Source organism: Sipha flava, unplaced genomic scaffold (genome assembly GCF_003268045.1).
Source record: "Sipha flava isolate LNK unplaced genomic scaffold, YSA_version1 176_pilon_pilon, whole genome shotgun sequence".
NCBI lineage: Eukaryota > Metazoa > Arthropoda > Insecta > Hemiptera > Aphididae > Sipha > Sipha flava.
The window spans coordinates 450,618-466,764 of NW_020272062.1; the positions used below are offsets into that span (position 1 = coordinate 450,618).

General features: G+C 26.7%; 1 protein-coding gene and 1 pseudogene across 1 annotated transcript; one reads left to right on the top strand and one right to left on the bottom strand.

Annotated features, from left to right (window-relative positions):
* Positions 1–1,878: 1,878 nt before the first annotated feature.
* On the bottom strand, positions 1,879–2,318 carry LOC112680392 (annotated as a pseudogene).
* A 6,361-nt stretch (positions 2,319–8,679) lies between these two features.
* Positions 8,680–12,585, top strand: LOC112680423 (aspartate aminotransferase, cytoplasmic). The gene is made up of 8 exons (XM_025550505.1): positions 8,680–9,102; positions 9,189–9,367; positions 10,244–10,352; positions 11,175–11,392; positions 11,553–11,703; positions 11,838–12,003; positions 12,094–12,236; positions 12,309–12,585. Exons 1-8 carry the CDS (start codon positions 8,994–8,996, stop codon positions 12,449–12,451), a joined length of 1,218 nt encoding a protein of 405 aa, XP_025406290.1. The 5' UTR covers positions 8,680–8,993; the 3' UTR covers positions 12,452–12,585.
* The last annotated feature ends 3,562 nt before the right edge of the window (positions 12,586–16,147 follow it).

Genomic DNA, 16,147 nt, shown 5'->3' on the forward strand with positions numbered 1-16,147 from the left:
TCACACTATCACAAAACAATTATTTATGTGTATACGTGTAAATATATTTTTTATAGTGTATAGATAAAAATGTCGATAGAGCTAAAATAGGCCACTCTCACTTTACATTAGTACTTTTGTACCCTAACATCAAAAAACCAAAATTACGTGTGAAATTCAAAATTCCAATCACCATTGCACACATCATCATCGTATACCCAAAATACTCTTCATTATGCCACAGAAGAAGCATTCATCTAACAAAACATTGCCAACATTTCTAAATTTTTTAACCAAATTAGTATAGACAAAAACTTATAATAAACTACTCATATATTATAATATACGTTATATAATGAACACTATTATTGAATAAATTATCTCATACTACGTAATCTCCCCCCTATTTAAGTACGTATCTTAACCCAAAGCCATAAGAAATAGGATGGCCGAGACACAAAAAAAAATCTTAAAGGGCTGTAGAATTTATTTGCTAAAACATTTTTTACTAAAACAACTGTAGAATTAAATTCTAATTAATAAGTTATTATATACTTCATATAAATGGCTAATTGATTTCAAGGGCCGATGAAAAATCTAAATTTCAAAGTTGAAACCAATAAATTCTACTCTGCTTACAAAGGTGGATTTCATAATCTGTCCCCCTTTTACCAAATTAAATTTGCCAGCATTATCATAAAAAAATTACTTCTATTCAACCAAATAACGTAATATTTACATAAATATTAATATAATATTGTATCTATATAAACAATGAGATTGTTATTGACGATTTCCTGGGAAAAAAACTAGTATTACTTTACTACATAGTTAAACAAAAACAAAATTCTAATACACTCTTCAACATTTTGAAATCGTAAGATAAAAAATAAAAATCAAGTATTTTTACTACACCAAAAGTAAATATACAAATTCAATGCAATAATAATTCATTGCAACTTTGTTGCTTTTCCAAAATTTGCATCCAATACTGCCGCATATTTCGTAGTGTCTTAAATTTGCCTCTTCTTTTTTATAATATTTATATCTAATATTTTTTATTTAACTTTTGAATATTATATTATATTAATCCTTGTCAGGGATAACGAGAAAGGGTTTACTAGTTTACTTCAATCAGAAAAATTGCTTCAGACACCGAACCTACTAATCATTGAGGATTTTTTGTTTTGAAAGTATTTAGAATATTCAACGTTTTTATGCATAAACGCAAGTAAAATCTAAAAATACCAATCTCATAAAATAAACAATTTTTCTTCTATATATTATATTTTGATTTGCTTATAGTCTCAAAAAATATATAAATGGGTGGAAGAGGCCCTCATATTGTTTCAGTTGACAAATATATAGAATTATAATATTTTTAGAATTTCAAGTCTCGAGTGAGAATTTTTTGTCTCAATAAAGTTGTATAGTAAGTTATTCTTATTTCAATTAGGTAAAACTGAAATATAATAACATAAAGCAGTATAAGTATTATCTGAAATAAATAATCAGGTTTTATAATGACACACTGTTTGAAGATCAAATTATCTCATTCTTATCGAGTTTTACCCATCATAAACCATTTTCATATTTTTCAATATCACTGTGCCAATAACTACGATTGAAATTTATACCAAGTTGTATTAATATTTTTTTGTAAGAATAATATTGGTTATTACGAATAAGATTCACAGAGTTTATAGTTGGTTATTTGAGCCCATATTAGTTGTATGTCTTATAATGTATTACGAATAATGTTAACATTTAGCTAGGTCCAGGGCCGTAGCTAAAAATTTTCTATGTGGGGATCCAGTTCTATAGATATGAATTTAATAGAGGATATCATTATAAGAAATTACATTGAGTTCAAAATTGTGAAAATAAAATATTATATTTTCATAATAACACCAAGTCAATTTTTCTCGGCTTCTTAGCCATTTCATTCAATACTTCATCTGGCGTGATGACGATATTTCGATAATACCTCAATAGTACCAATCCATTGAGACGATCCTGTTTAACAAACGGTTCAATAAAATGAAATCAGGATTAATTTATTGTTTATACATTTATTTATTTTTTGTTCAACCAAAACAATTACAATTAAATACTTACATTAAAATAAATTACATACATACCTCTTTCATACTGTTTCTGAGTTAGGTCTTTATTCTTTTTAAGCCAAAAAAATATCTCTCTGGCGTTGAAGTAGAAACTGGGAGACAACACAAAATTTTTGGGAACATAAATATATTTGGGAATATGATAGATTCACAACGCCTGATGGCATCCAATGCATTCGAAGGCAGCATTTCATCATTATTTGTTACTAGCCCTTTGAGTTTTTGTTTCCAAATTTGTAACTCTTATCAATTATCATTTATCACAATACACCACGATGTAGATATTATCGATTTTATTTATATCGTGCAATGCACTTCAGGCAATATTATACACCTGGGGCATAATAATATAAATTTACTATAGGTACTTATATATTAAGTATTTATTCATTTATATAAAAAAAAAGTTTAAAAAATAAACGTTTTAAATTTTAGAATAAACTAGAATTTTTCTACCTTGTTAAAGGAGGGGGTTTGAACCTCCTACAAAGAAAATCAGCTACTACTTGCATATTGATATAATAATAAATATCAATAATAATAATGATAAAATTAATTTATATTAAATCATATTGATAAAATTATTATTATTTTTACCTATAATAGATAATTTACGTCACCAATGTTCCATCAAATTTATTTTCAATTTTAATACCTTTCACGTGCCTTTCTGATTTTAGCGCCCTGTGCCGTCGCACGCGTCGATCGTATCTAAAGCCGACCCCGGGGGGAGTATCCTAGGTAGATATAGTATCTTAATTGGATAATGTTTTTGTTATCATTTTATATGCTTACAAAGGCAATACACGATACCGATCTATAGTAAATCTATAATAACTTGAGATTACTCATGAGTTCAAATTATATTTGTAAGCAGGGCTGGATCAAGGAGGTTACGGGGCGCTATAGTCTTGGGCCGCAACTTGAAGGGACTACAATGTGCTGCTAATTTTTTTTTCTTCATATGAAATGGCATCAAATAAATATGTTAAAAAAATAAAATAGTATTGTATATAACAATATACAAATAAACTAAACTAATTTTAAGTAATATTTATTACAAATAACAAAATCAAAAAAAAAAAAAAAATGGAATTGTTTTTTGCAAAAGGGCCTCACTAAAAGTAATAGCTCCCTCATATTATGACCATAATTTGACTCTGTTCGTAAGTGCTATATTGCAGGGGTGACGAATTTTTATAGATTTGTGATCAACTTGTGAGTTTTTCTAGCTTGTTACGATAGAAAAAAAATAACTCGTCACTGATCAAAAATATATTTTTTATATATGCATGTTACACTTCCTTTATTTCTTCCGTAAACAATTATTAATAAGTAATAGGTTAATAACTTAACTAATAACTAGAGTTTTAAAATTTTATATAACACTTATTTTAATATATGTTTTAACAATATATAAGAACGTGATAAAGACCGTTATTTAATACGGAATATCTATTAAATTACGTACACTATATTTCATAACTACTCAATGTCAGTGTATAGTTGCGTTTTTCGTTTTTCTATTTTTATTTATTACTTTTTTTTGTACACTTAAATTTTTAACTCACTTTCCATTTAAGAATACAAAAATTGGAATTAAAATTAAAAATTTCATATTTAATCCAGTATTCTGAATACAAAACAAAATAATAGCCTTTTCTTTGCTCAAAGTAAAAGTAATATTATTTAATAAACAATAACGAAAAATAAAAAATATAAAGTTGTTATTCTTATTTGTACCAAAATATTTAAAACTAGACTAAAATTTTATTCATTACATTACATTTTTTTTTTTTTTATTGTTTATTTTATAAAAAGGATGAATTTGCGTTCTTTGATATACCTACGTTATAACTTTTTTTCGATCCAATGTTTCAAACTATTTTTTAATAAATACTTCTTCAATAACTTCGATTGTTAAAAATATTTTTAATTTTTGCGTCTGTAATTACTGTTGATCTACATTGTTGTTCTTATAGTGAGATAGTTTATTACTAGGGCTCGGATTTTAATGCATTAGCACCTTTTTTTAGGATGTCTTACACGATGCTTTTCAAGCTACAAATTTATTTCAGGTACTCCGTGTTCTACCCACAAAAATTTTTTGAGATATTTTTGCAATTTTTTGCATTTTTAGCGGATTTTATATTTTTTAGAGCATTTTTTGACGTTTTTAATGCATTTTTTTTATATTTTAGGACATTTTTGACCTATTAATCGTATTATGAATAACTTCAATTAATGTTGAGAGGTCATTTTGAGTATATAAAAATTAATTGGCAGATAACCGTCGATCATTAAAATTCCAAAACTTAAAATAAATATTAATCGTACAATGCAATTCAAATATGTAATTAATTTTTAATTCAATTTTTGATTATAATTTTTTTTTATTTTTTGTAATGTAATGTAAATAAAATTTCACTTTTTACTTATTTTTTAATAATAATTTGAATTTATTTAATAAATAATACATTTTTGATATTTTTAGGGCATTTTTTAAAGTTTTTAGGTCATAAATGCATTTTTTGAAAGGGCATTTTTTTGATATTTTTAGGGCGTTTAAATCCGAGCCCTATTTATTACTCAGCAAGTGAGTTTCCAAAATGTTGGAATTTTTAAATTTAAATTTAGGAACTAAAATATGGTCTTTTAAAATTTTCAGAATCCCAATTCTGATAAATTAATTAAAGTTGAACGGTTAAGAGACGATGATAACATTTTGAAATCTGACATTAATTTCTCATGTAAAACTACCAGAGGCGTACCCAGGATCAAAATGTAGGACAAGTCCTGTTATAATTATTATAAATTATATAGGTACACATTATTCTATTTCTTTTTTTTTAAACTTTTCATAATATTTTTAAATTGAATTAGAAAAAATAATCATATAATATATTAAAACACAATTCCTCCTGTTTGACTTGTTAACAATATTTAAAGATATTAAAAATTAAAAAACAATGATGGAAAAAATAAGCTGTATCCAAATTGCATCCCGAATTTAAAATTACTACAGTAGTTGGGTCCTGGATTTTTTATAGGTACTACACTAGTTGGGTCCCGGATTTTTATAAATACTACACTAGTTTCTGAATATTTTTTGGTAAGTACTATATTATACGAACAATACTAACATTTTCCTTCCCATTTTAATAGACTTAGGGCTGTCAATGATCTATTTAAACCACAGGAATGGTTAAAAATGTTTTATAGTATTTTTTTTGGTTTTTTAGTTTTTTCCATTAATTTTTATTTATATTATATAATGATTTTAATATTTTTACCAACACAATTCTAATAATTTATATTTTAATGGAAAAGAAACTAAAAAACCAAAAAAAAACCTATAAAAAACATTTTTAACCATATCTGTGGTCTAAATATATCATAGACAGTCCCAAGTCTGTTAAAATGGGAAAGAAAATGTTAGTATAATGTAGTACTAACTAAAAAAATATTTAGGAACTAGTGTAGTACTTATAAAAATCGGGGACCCAACTAGTGTAGTACCTACTTAAAATAATTCGGGACCCAATTAGTGTAGTACCTATAACAATCCAGGACCCAAAAAGTACACTACCTGCGATTAGCTCCTAGTACTTGGGACCCAACTCGGATGCTTCAAAAAAATATGAATAATAACTATTTAAAAAGAGGGTAGGCCTAGACCTACCAGTCCTACCCTCTGGGCCCGCCATTGCAAACTACTAATGTTTCAATTTGTCCATTAAAAGATCCAGTCTTGTAGGATATAAATTTTGATATTATTGATTATTTTATTCGTAATTCAGCTATTTTTTAATTAATTTTGATAATACTATTCATAAATGTGACAAATTTAATAGGAAGTTACCATGCTATTTTCAGAAGGAAACTTCTGAATGATGAAATAAAAAATAGACAGTGGTTACTATACTCAATATCAATAATGCAATATTTTGCTTTTACTGCCTTCTATTTTCTACTAAAAAAAACACAGTTTAGTTCTACCGATTCTGGATTTACTGATTAGAAAAAATTGAACAACACGAAAAAAGTTTAACGAATAACGAATCTATTCACATAAGGTTTTCAAGACAAAATTACAACAGGTATTGAAATATAGTTAAAAATTGAACACTAAAAAAGGGAACTATTGAAAGAGTATAATACAGCATTATTTGAAACAATAATATTTTTATCGAGCAGAGACAGTGCCGTAACTACACTAACTTGGACCCGTGTGTAAGTAAAATAAATGCCCTCCCCGCATCCGGACTCTGCAGAGAAACCGTACCGTATTTGTAACCAAACTATTTTGAATTTCGATTATACAGGCTGTAACTTTGATGTACGATAATGTGTACAAAACAAAATCAATCAACTATTTTTCAATCTCCATAAGTAGTTATTATTAAAAAATGGTTTAATTCTCTTGCTTTCTACATATTTTTAAAATATTACCATTGGGCCCTATTATAAGCTAGCGTCATGGGCCCATGTGTTTGACACACGCAACACACCCGGTTATTGCGACACTGAGCAGAGACTTTGCATTTTGTGACGATAATTAAACGTTAGGTTCTAAAAATAATGGAAATTACCTCGGATGCTTAGAATTAATTGCAAAATTCGATCCATTAATATTCAAACATCTTAATGAATATGATAATTAAGGTCATAGAAATGTCTCATATTTGTCCCACACAATTTGCGATGAGTTAATCACACTAATAAATATATCTGTGTTTGATAATATTGTAAGTGAAGTAACGCCCGCTAAATATTTCTCGTTAATTGAACATTCTACTCCCGATATCACAAAAGTTGACCAACGAACAATTGAAGACTACGAAGCAACAATAAGACATCTCCACTTTTTCAAATTGTTCAAGATGAACAAAAAACAGTTTTAAAAATTTACAAAAAATATATTCAAATACCTTGGCAAAAATTATAATTGATTTCATAAAAAAAAAGTTTCAAAATGTATTTTTAAAGACAAAAAAATTAAATAATGGCTTATAGATGTCTTAGTTTTGTAATAAAAACCAAAAATCTCCATTTATATAATATCTCTATATTTAATGCTCGGATTTGTTTGATTGTTGCACTAATCGACGTAAAATATTTTTTGTAATAATAATAGCTGAAAAAACGATTTTGCTAGTGAGATGTCTGATTGTTGCTCCGTGATCTTCAATTGCTGTTAGATACGTTAACTTAGACGGGAATCCAGTAGAACGATTTTTTATATTTTATTCCATCGGTTGGACATAAAAGTAAAGGAATGAATTTATTTAACCTAACCCGGGCATATAATTATGCCCCCCCCCAAAAAAAAAAAATGTATATATAAATAATAATAATATAACACTTATTAATTCGTCCATAATTGAGATTCTTTAATATTAAAATATAACTTATAAATGAAAATCGTTTAATACTTTTTTTAATTAACAAATTATAATATAATAAAAATACAATTTTATTTTTTAATTTACAAATTATAACATACTATTTTATTTTTTTTTCATTAGGTACATCATTTTTAAAATTAATTTTGCTAAAATATTTTGCCCCCTCCTGAGACTTGACGCCCCCGGGTATGTGCCTAACCGTGGTCCCCCCTAAATACGGGCCTGTTCCTTATGCTTTCATATTTTTTGTCAACTTATGTTTGTGAAAGCTTATTCGCCATAACAAATTTAATTAAATCGAAGGAAAGAAATGTATTGACCGATAAAACAATTTCTGCTAGTGTTTCACTAATAATGACTAAAATTTAGTAAAAATAATGTAATATATCTGTAATTTTATTTTTATTCTTAGAAAATATAATTTTCTTTGTACACGTGAACAATTGTTAAAATTTAACACTTGAACTAAAAAAATGTTTACCACCCCTGCTCTAAAGAATACATATTGAACTCATAAATAACATTTATTACGTGTAATAAACATGAATTACATTTTCTTTTCTTGTACACATTATATTATTATCATTTTCCTGAGAGTATTCAAAATTAAGGCTGATAATTATTAAACCAAAATGATTCATGATCAAAGCTAGTAGTTATAGTTGGTACACCAAAAATTGCATTATCAGTAAATGACTAATGAAGTTTATTATTTGACTTTTAGGCAATTTTCTCTTTTCAATTATTCAATTAATAAATTGTTAAAAATAATAAAATTACTGAATTTAACTAAAACTACAGGTACCTATTTGGTAGAGGGCTCAGGTCTTATAATTTTTATGAGGGCCTACCAGGATTTTCCCGGTATCTCGGTGGGGCAGCACGTGCCTTGGACCCTAATAGAAACCGAACAAAACCAATTCATGTCGAGGGGACTTTCGGTTCTATTAGTTGTCTATTAAGTATCGAACACAGGCTATAACACCAATTCACACTTGTTGGAAGCAACCCAAAACGAACCAAATCGAACCATATATGTGAAACGAGCCTTACTGGGACGATCAAAGGCGTATTATGTCGTACGGGTTGCAGTGTTTACGAGACAGTGTTCGTATCACGGACTATAGGTCACAGTTACTATCACGCCGACTGATAATATTTTGAACTATTCTTCACTTCACTTCATACTCATAGTTGATTGACGTGATAGCATATGCACTCATCAACGCTATGAAACTATTGTTAAATAGTTTGTCAGGATTGTTTCGTAATAAACACTCAATAATCTATGCTGCCTGCGACTAAACATTGCGATACTACTCGTTCCATTTCTATTATTCATTTTTTTATTTGTATTCTTGATAATCGCTGAACTATTAATTACTTTAAACTATATACATCATCGTGTGTACAGCGGTATTTTCGTTGTGTTTTCATTAATATTAGTGATTTTTTTTGACAATAAATTAATTACATAACTATGAGTATATTCAGCCAGGTTCAAGAAGCGGCGCCCATCGAAGTGTTTAATTTGGTGAAATTATTTAATGAAGATAATAACCCATCAAAAGTAAATTTGTCTGTTGGAGGTATGTGAATATTTAATGTCTGTAGTGAATTAGCTTAAGGTCAGATTACTAATAATTTATTAATTGTTGCTTTATTTATTTTATAGCATACAGGACTGAAGAAGGCAAACCGTATTATATTCCTGTTGTCAAAAAAGCTGAGGAATTGGTACTTCAGGATACAGTGAATCATGAATATCTACCTATTTTAGGCTTTGAACCATTCACTAAAGCAGCTTCCCAACTACTGTTGGGTGATATCATTAAACGGCAAGAAGAAGGAACTGTAATAATTTATTTCATACTATTTCATTATTATTCTATAAGAAATTTATAAAATATCCCTGATTACTTGTCTTATATAATCTGTAATATTATACTGATAAAAATCTGGATAGCAATTTATAACCATGGAGGTTCGTAAAATCTACATGGAAAATTTATTTAAAACATGTACATTCAAATTTTTTAAAAACTAATTTAGTTTAATGTAAATTTTATTAAATATTTTTTTATGCATAATGATCTCTTAATCTTTGTACTAATTGATAATTTTAAAAAAACAACTTTTTTCTTGAACTTCTCTCATAATTATCATACGCTTAAAATGTTTGAACTTAAAATGTCTTAAAAGTAATATTAAATATAAATTATTCAGCCATAAAGGTATTACTATTATTTTTTCTTTAATATTTGTATTGTAACTATATATTTAAAGATTATTTTGTATTAATTTTAAATATAATTTATCTATAATTGTTTATCTAATTCTAATATATTCATACAGATAGTTTTTAAATTTTTTTAATTTTCTAGTTATTACTAAATATACAAAATTAAAAATTAAATGAATTTTTATTGATGTTCATATTCTTAAAATAATATCAAAGTATTATTAAATATCTCTAATAAAAACAATATAAATAAAATATAAAAAATATAAGTTCTTGTTTAGTGTATTGCTGTATAATTTGTGCAAAATAAAAATATTTATGACGACCTGTAATTAAAAAAAAAAAATTGAAAATAACTTAAAGAAAATAAATACAAATTATACAAATTTATTATAAATAATTTAATTTTTTTAATCTTTTTGATAAAATATGAAATACTAATTTAATTATTATGTGTATTTTAAAACAATTTTTAATTACTTTTAAAGATATTTGGAGTACAATCAATCAGTGGTTCAGGAGCACTTAGAGTGGGTGGAGAATTCTTAGTCAAACATTTGAATTGCACCACATTTTATTACTCAACACCAACTTGGGGTAAGTTAAAAATATCTTACTACAACTTCTCTTAAAAAGGTTTATAACAATGACAAATATTTGACGATGGTTAATATAAACCAAAGTTGGTAATATAATTGTATAAAACATTTTATATGTTGCATGTGTAATATAAAACATATAAAAAGTCTAAAACTTATAATTTGTTTTGTTTATTTTAATTTAAAAAATATATAATTATGCAGTAAAAGTTTAAAAATATTATAGGTCTAATATTATAACTAAGAATAGACCCCATAAAGTGCACAAAACCCTTACCCATATAGTACTACTTAATACCTAATCCATATATTGCATACTAATTCATAAACATAGATATTTAAATGTTTAGGTCTTAATATAATCTAATGAAAAATAATTGTAATTATTGAATACTAACTATGGGCCGGCCAAAAATCCTTCCTTTATCTACAAGTAATTCTCGTCTAAATCTAGGGATTAGTTCAAAAATTGAGTCTTATACACTTTCTTGATTTTTTATTTGGAAGTTCAAAAGGTCCAGGTAGTATTTGTAATATTAATAATTGAAAAAATTATTGAATTTGGTTTTTGAAAAATAATTGTAAATCAAATTCATTTTAGTTATGTCCTATTATATTTACAGTGTTTGTCATGTTAATAATGGTGTAATAAACTATATTTTTAGTAATGTTTTGCTTTGACTAAATAAAGAATGTATAAATTAATAATTAAATTATAATTTCTTAAAATTGTACATTCTTTAGTATTTGATAAACATTGTATTTTAATGTAGTTTTCAGGTTGTATTTCAAAAATAATTTCTTATCATGTTTTGTTTAGAAAATCATCATCTGGTTTTTATGAATAGTGGATTTAAAGAAGCAAAAACTTATCGCTATTGGGATGAAGAAAAGAGATCTATTGATTGCAATGGACTTTATGAAGATCTATTAAATGCACCAGAACATTCAGTTATTATATTGCATGGATGTGCCCATAACCCAACTGGATTAGACTTAACTGAAGAACAATGGAAAAAAGTGGCAGAAATTATGAAAGTTAGTATAATACAATAATATTAAGCGAATGTTATCTAGGAAAGGTTAATTAACACATAATATGTTATAATATATAAATAACATTTGTATTTAAAATGTATAAAAACATTTTTAACATACAATTATTTATTTTAAGTTATTAAATTAATATTTTTTTTAGGAACGTGAATTAATACCGTTCTTTGATAATGCCTACCAAGGATTTGCTTCTGGAGATGTTGAAAAAGATGCTTGGTCTGTTCGATACTTCCTTGATCAAGGGTTTGAATTTTTATGTTCACAATCATTTTCTAAAAATGTTGGACTTTATAGTGAGATTTTATTACTTTATAATATTACTGGGTTTTCTGAAAATATATTTTTGAACTACGTATAAAATAGTACAAAAACTTTGTGAAAATATTGATGAAATGCCTTTATTTGATTTTATTTATATTTCTTTTAGATGAACGAGCAGGAAATTTAACATTTGTACTGAATTCCGTGGATAAAATTAAAGCTGTTAAATCTCAGGTTACCATGATTGTTAGAGGAATGTATTCAAATCCTCCTAACCATGGTGCACGTATTGTCAGTACAATATTAAACAATGATGAGCTTAAAAAAGAATGGTAATTTATAATTATTTTCTGATTTGTTGTAAAATTTTTTATAATTGTTCAGTGTTTGTATAATGTGCATTTGTATGTTTTATTAATTAGGTTGGATACCCTAAAGATAATGACCAATCGAATAAAAAATATGAGAAAAGTTTTGAGAGAAAATTTAGAAGAGCTTGGTACGATAGGAAAGTGGAATCATGTAACTAATCAAACTGGAATGTTTTCTTATACAGGATTATCAGGTAAATTTTAAATAGATCCCATTTTTATTTTATTTTTTGCATTAAACTCATAAAAAAAATGTGTAATTGCAGCAAGTCATGTTGACTATATACAAGAGAAATATCATATTTATATGTTACGATCAGGACGCATAAATATTTGTGGACTCAATATGAACAATATAAAATATGTAGCTGAAGCAATTACCGATGCTTTAAAAAATGTAGCCAACTAAAAGAGCAATTTATTTAATCCTATTGAAACCAAATTGTTTTTATCGTTATGTTTTGTAAACTAGGAATAGTTTTTAACTTCATAGATATTTACATAATATACACTTACATTTTACATGATAATGTTGATAAATTATCTACTGTGTTTTATTTTGTTTGTTGAACCTTTGTTAATTATTCTTAATAATACTCTACTACTTAATAAGTTATCAATTTAATATAATTAGAAACTATTATTTAATAATTGTCTGTTAGAAGATTGTTGAAAGTAAAGAATCTTAATATTATATAGTTTGTGTTGCAATTTTTTAGCTCATATTATGAAATACTATAAATATGATTATGATAATATTTAAATTTTTTTTCTTTTTCTTATAAAAATGTATTTTGTTTGTCTTTTTTTTACTGATAAAGTATTTTAATTTGATATAGTTTTCTGGAAGGGTAGATAGGAAGGGAATCATATCCTCGTCCTATAAAAATATCATATTTTTCATACTTCAGTCCCTCCAGCCATTATGGTTTTTAATAATTTAACCAATGTTTAGAATGTTCATGTTAATTTTCCAATAAAATGAATGCGTTCATAAATGCATTTATTTAAAAAAAACCGTACATTATGTGAAAGAATACCTACAAACAAATATAAAAAATGTTTGGTTTCAACTTGTTCTGAGATTATTTATAAGTTGTAAGTAATTTGAATAATCATTCCGTATTATGCTGTGGCGTAGGTAAGCAGGGAGTTTAACCTCCCAATTGCCAAAATCCCAGTTAGTAAATAAATAGGTAATTATAAAAATAAATATATCAACCCACGAATGTGGTCAGTGGCGTATTTTCAATTTTTTGGAATAGGGGGAGGATTAAAATGTTTCTACAAAATAATTGATTTTATATTATAAAAATGCATTTAAGGTATGAATTAATAATTATATTATTATTATATTTATTAAGAACATCGCTAAACCTAATCTTTTTATTTCTTCTAGAGGAAGTTCGAGACTCGGGACCTTCCTCGCCCTCGGAAATATGCCAATGATTGTGGTAACCATATAATTTTAATTTATTTTTTATTGAATTCAATTTAATTTGGTTATTGTATGTGGTTTGCAGTTGCGTAGTTACGGGGAGGGTGTAAGGGGTTTCCACCCTCCCCACAGATTTTTTTTTAATGATATTTGATTATTATTTATTAATATTTACATATTATAGTAAAATATTTTGATTTTACTATGATTAGGTACATATTAAAAAATGAGTAACAAAATCATTTTCATTAAATACGGAACAATATATATATACAATACCATTTTAAATGTAATATTATTACATATGACCTAGTTTTATGATATACTAAGAACATTTAAAAACTTACTCTTGATCAAACCCCCCCCCCCCCAGAAAAAAATTGTATCTACGCCACTGGTGGTTTGATATTATTAAATCTTTATACAATCAATTATCACATTAAAAATTATTTTTCTCAATTGAGTAACTACCTCATAGCATAATTTTCAAATCAGTAACCTAGGTATATTAAAAATATATATTGTTTATGTTTAAAAGCATTGATTGCTTACTTTTTGTTTCTTCGTATTATTTTTTTAAAAGGTTATCCAAATAGCTTTGATTTTCCACTAATATCTTGTACGTAATTCCAAAATATTGAAAAATTGTTTTTAATTTCAAAACTAATAATACCCGCTATATAATGTTAAAATTTAACAGTGTGTTAAATTTTTGACATAAATGATCTTAGGCTTTCATATCAGTAGCGCCATTTTAGTTTTTCTAGAATAGGGATGTACTCATTAAATTGCCGATTCGGCAACTCATTTTACCCAAGTGCTGATTAACGTGGGGATGCCAACATAAATGCAAATAGGGGGGAGGCTAAGCCCTCCTGAACTTTGTATAACTCCTCCAAAATATAAATATTTTAAATGTATTATTTATAATTATTGACTATTATTTTATTTAAGATGTTTTAAAAATAAATACTGAAGATTTAAAGTCTGAAATGACTGCATTTAAAAATATTTTAAATGAAAACACAGAATATAAATATTTTAAGGAACGTCTTACACAACAAGTTTTTCCAAATTTATTTAAACTCGTTTGAGTAGCAATCACATTACCAGTCAGTTCATCCACTTGTGAGAGATCATTTTCGGCAATGCCAAGGATCAATACGTATTTAAGTTCTACTATGTCTCAGAGCTGTTTCAATGAATTAGGTGTATTTAATATAGAAAAATATATTGTTATAGGCGTTGAGGATAATTTAAACAAATTTTCTAGAAGAAAGAAGAAAAAAACTAATGTAATTTATTTTTAACAATTTGTTGTGATTAAAAAATAAATATTTTAAGTATTGTAAATTGATGATTTTGATTGGTACATTTAATCTGAGCGTAGCGAAGAAATTTTTTTTGTAATATAGGTAAGTGTCAATAAAGTGTTCAATATAAACCTGAATTTCAGCCCCCCCCCCCCCCCAAATCTCAGACTATTTGCGCCTATGGATGCCAGTTATACCATATCAGTTCGAAAAAATAGATAAATACATATGTATTCGTATAGCAGTGGCATATATAGGTTTTCATTTTGGAAGGGACCGATCAGGGAAGGAGAAAACACACTATTACGACAAAAATTACTTGAACACTTTAAGACTTCTCGACTATCTTTAAATCATTAGAAAAATAATAATTTCAATTTTTTTAATGATTTATAAATTTAAAAAATATAAAAACTACATTGTAATAAACAATTTTTTTATTAGTCACTCAAAATTCACCACATAATTTTATAAAAAAATAAACATATAAGCAACATTCTCAGTGTCGCAACAAATTTTCGGAATAATCCCCAGCCATAAGACATATCCATGTCAAAAATAACAATTTTTAACAAAGGTGTTTTTCATTTCAGGGGTGAGGGACCTCGGACCCCCCCCTCCATTAATACGCCCTTATTGTGCGCCATTGCTGAATCAGTTCAATGTAGTTATTAGCTGATGTCTCCTTTATTCGTTGATTAAATGCTCATAGAACTGTTTAAATCACGTTTACACTAGGTTTTTATCACAATCTTACAATTAAATACAATATACTTAAATAAATTATTTTTATAAAATAATTTTTAATCCAAGTACATCGGCTCAATGTTATAATGTGACTACCGGCCCACCGGGAACTTTCCCGGTATCCCGGTGGGCCGATCCGCCGCTGCTAACAGTCACATAAGTCAAAGTATACTCGGTCTCTATATACTCATTGCAATTCGTCATCAAATCACAATTTAAGAGCCACTCTAATCTTAACATAATTACTAATGCTAAACTATAATAACAGTATCCAATGGCGGACTGAAGGGCTTAAGTTTGACGCAGCTACATCAACTTTTAATTGGGGGTGGTACCACCCGGTTCCCCGTGCTAGTGGCAATGTCGTGGAATTACATGCTAACTTTTTATAAGTAAATAATGTATATTAGACTTTTACAACATATTATACTAATTTGGTATTGATGGAACGTATTGTAAATTGTAATATATTAATTATTATAACCTAAACAGTATCTACATCTAAACAGAACCTAATACATAATTGTAGAAAGTATAATATTATTTGTATTATAATACGAATAAATTTGGAAATTTGGAAACAAACGAATTATGATTTAATAATTAG

Excerpts from the sequence above, each read along its gene's own strand:
- LOC112680423 (XM_025550505.1), top strand. The coding sequence starts at position 8,994 with ATGAGTATATTCAGCCAGGTTCAAGAAGCGGCGCCCATCGAAGTGTTT. Across the intron at positions 11,704-11,837 it reads TAAAAATGTTGGACTTTATA|ATGAACGAGCAGGAAATTTA; the intron begins GTGAGATTTTAT and ends TATTTCTTTTAG. Across the intron at positions 12,004-12,093 it reads GATGAGCTTAAAAAAGAATG|GTTGGATACCCTAAAGATAA; the intron begins GTAATTTATAAT and ends TTTATTAATTAG.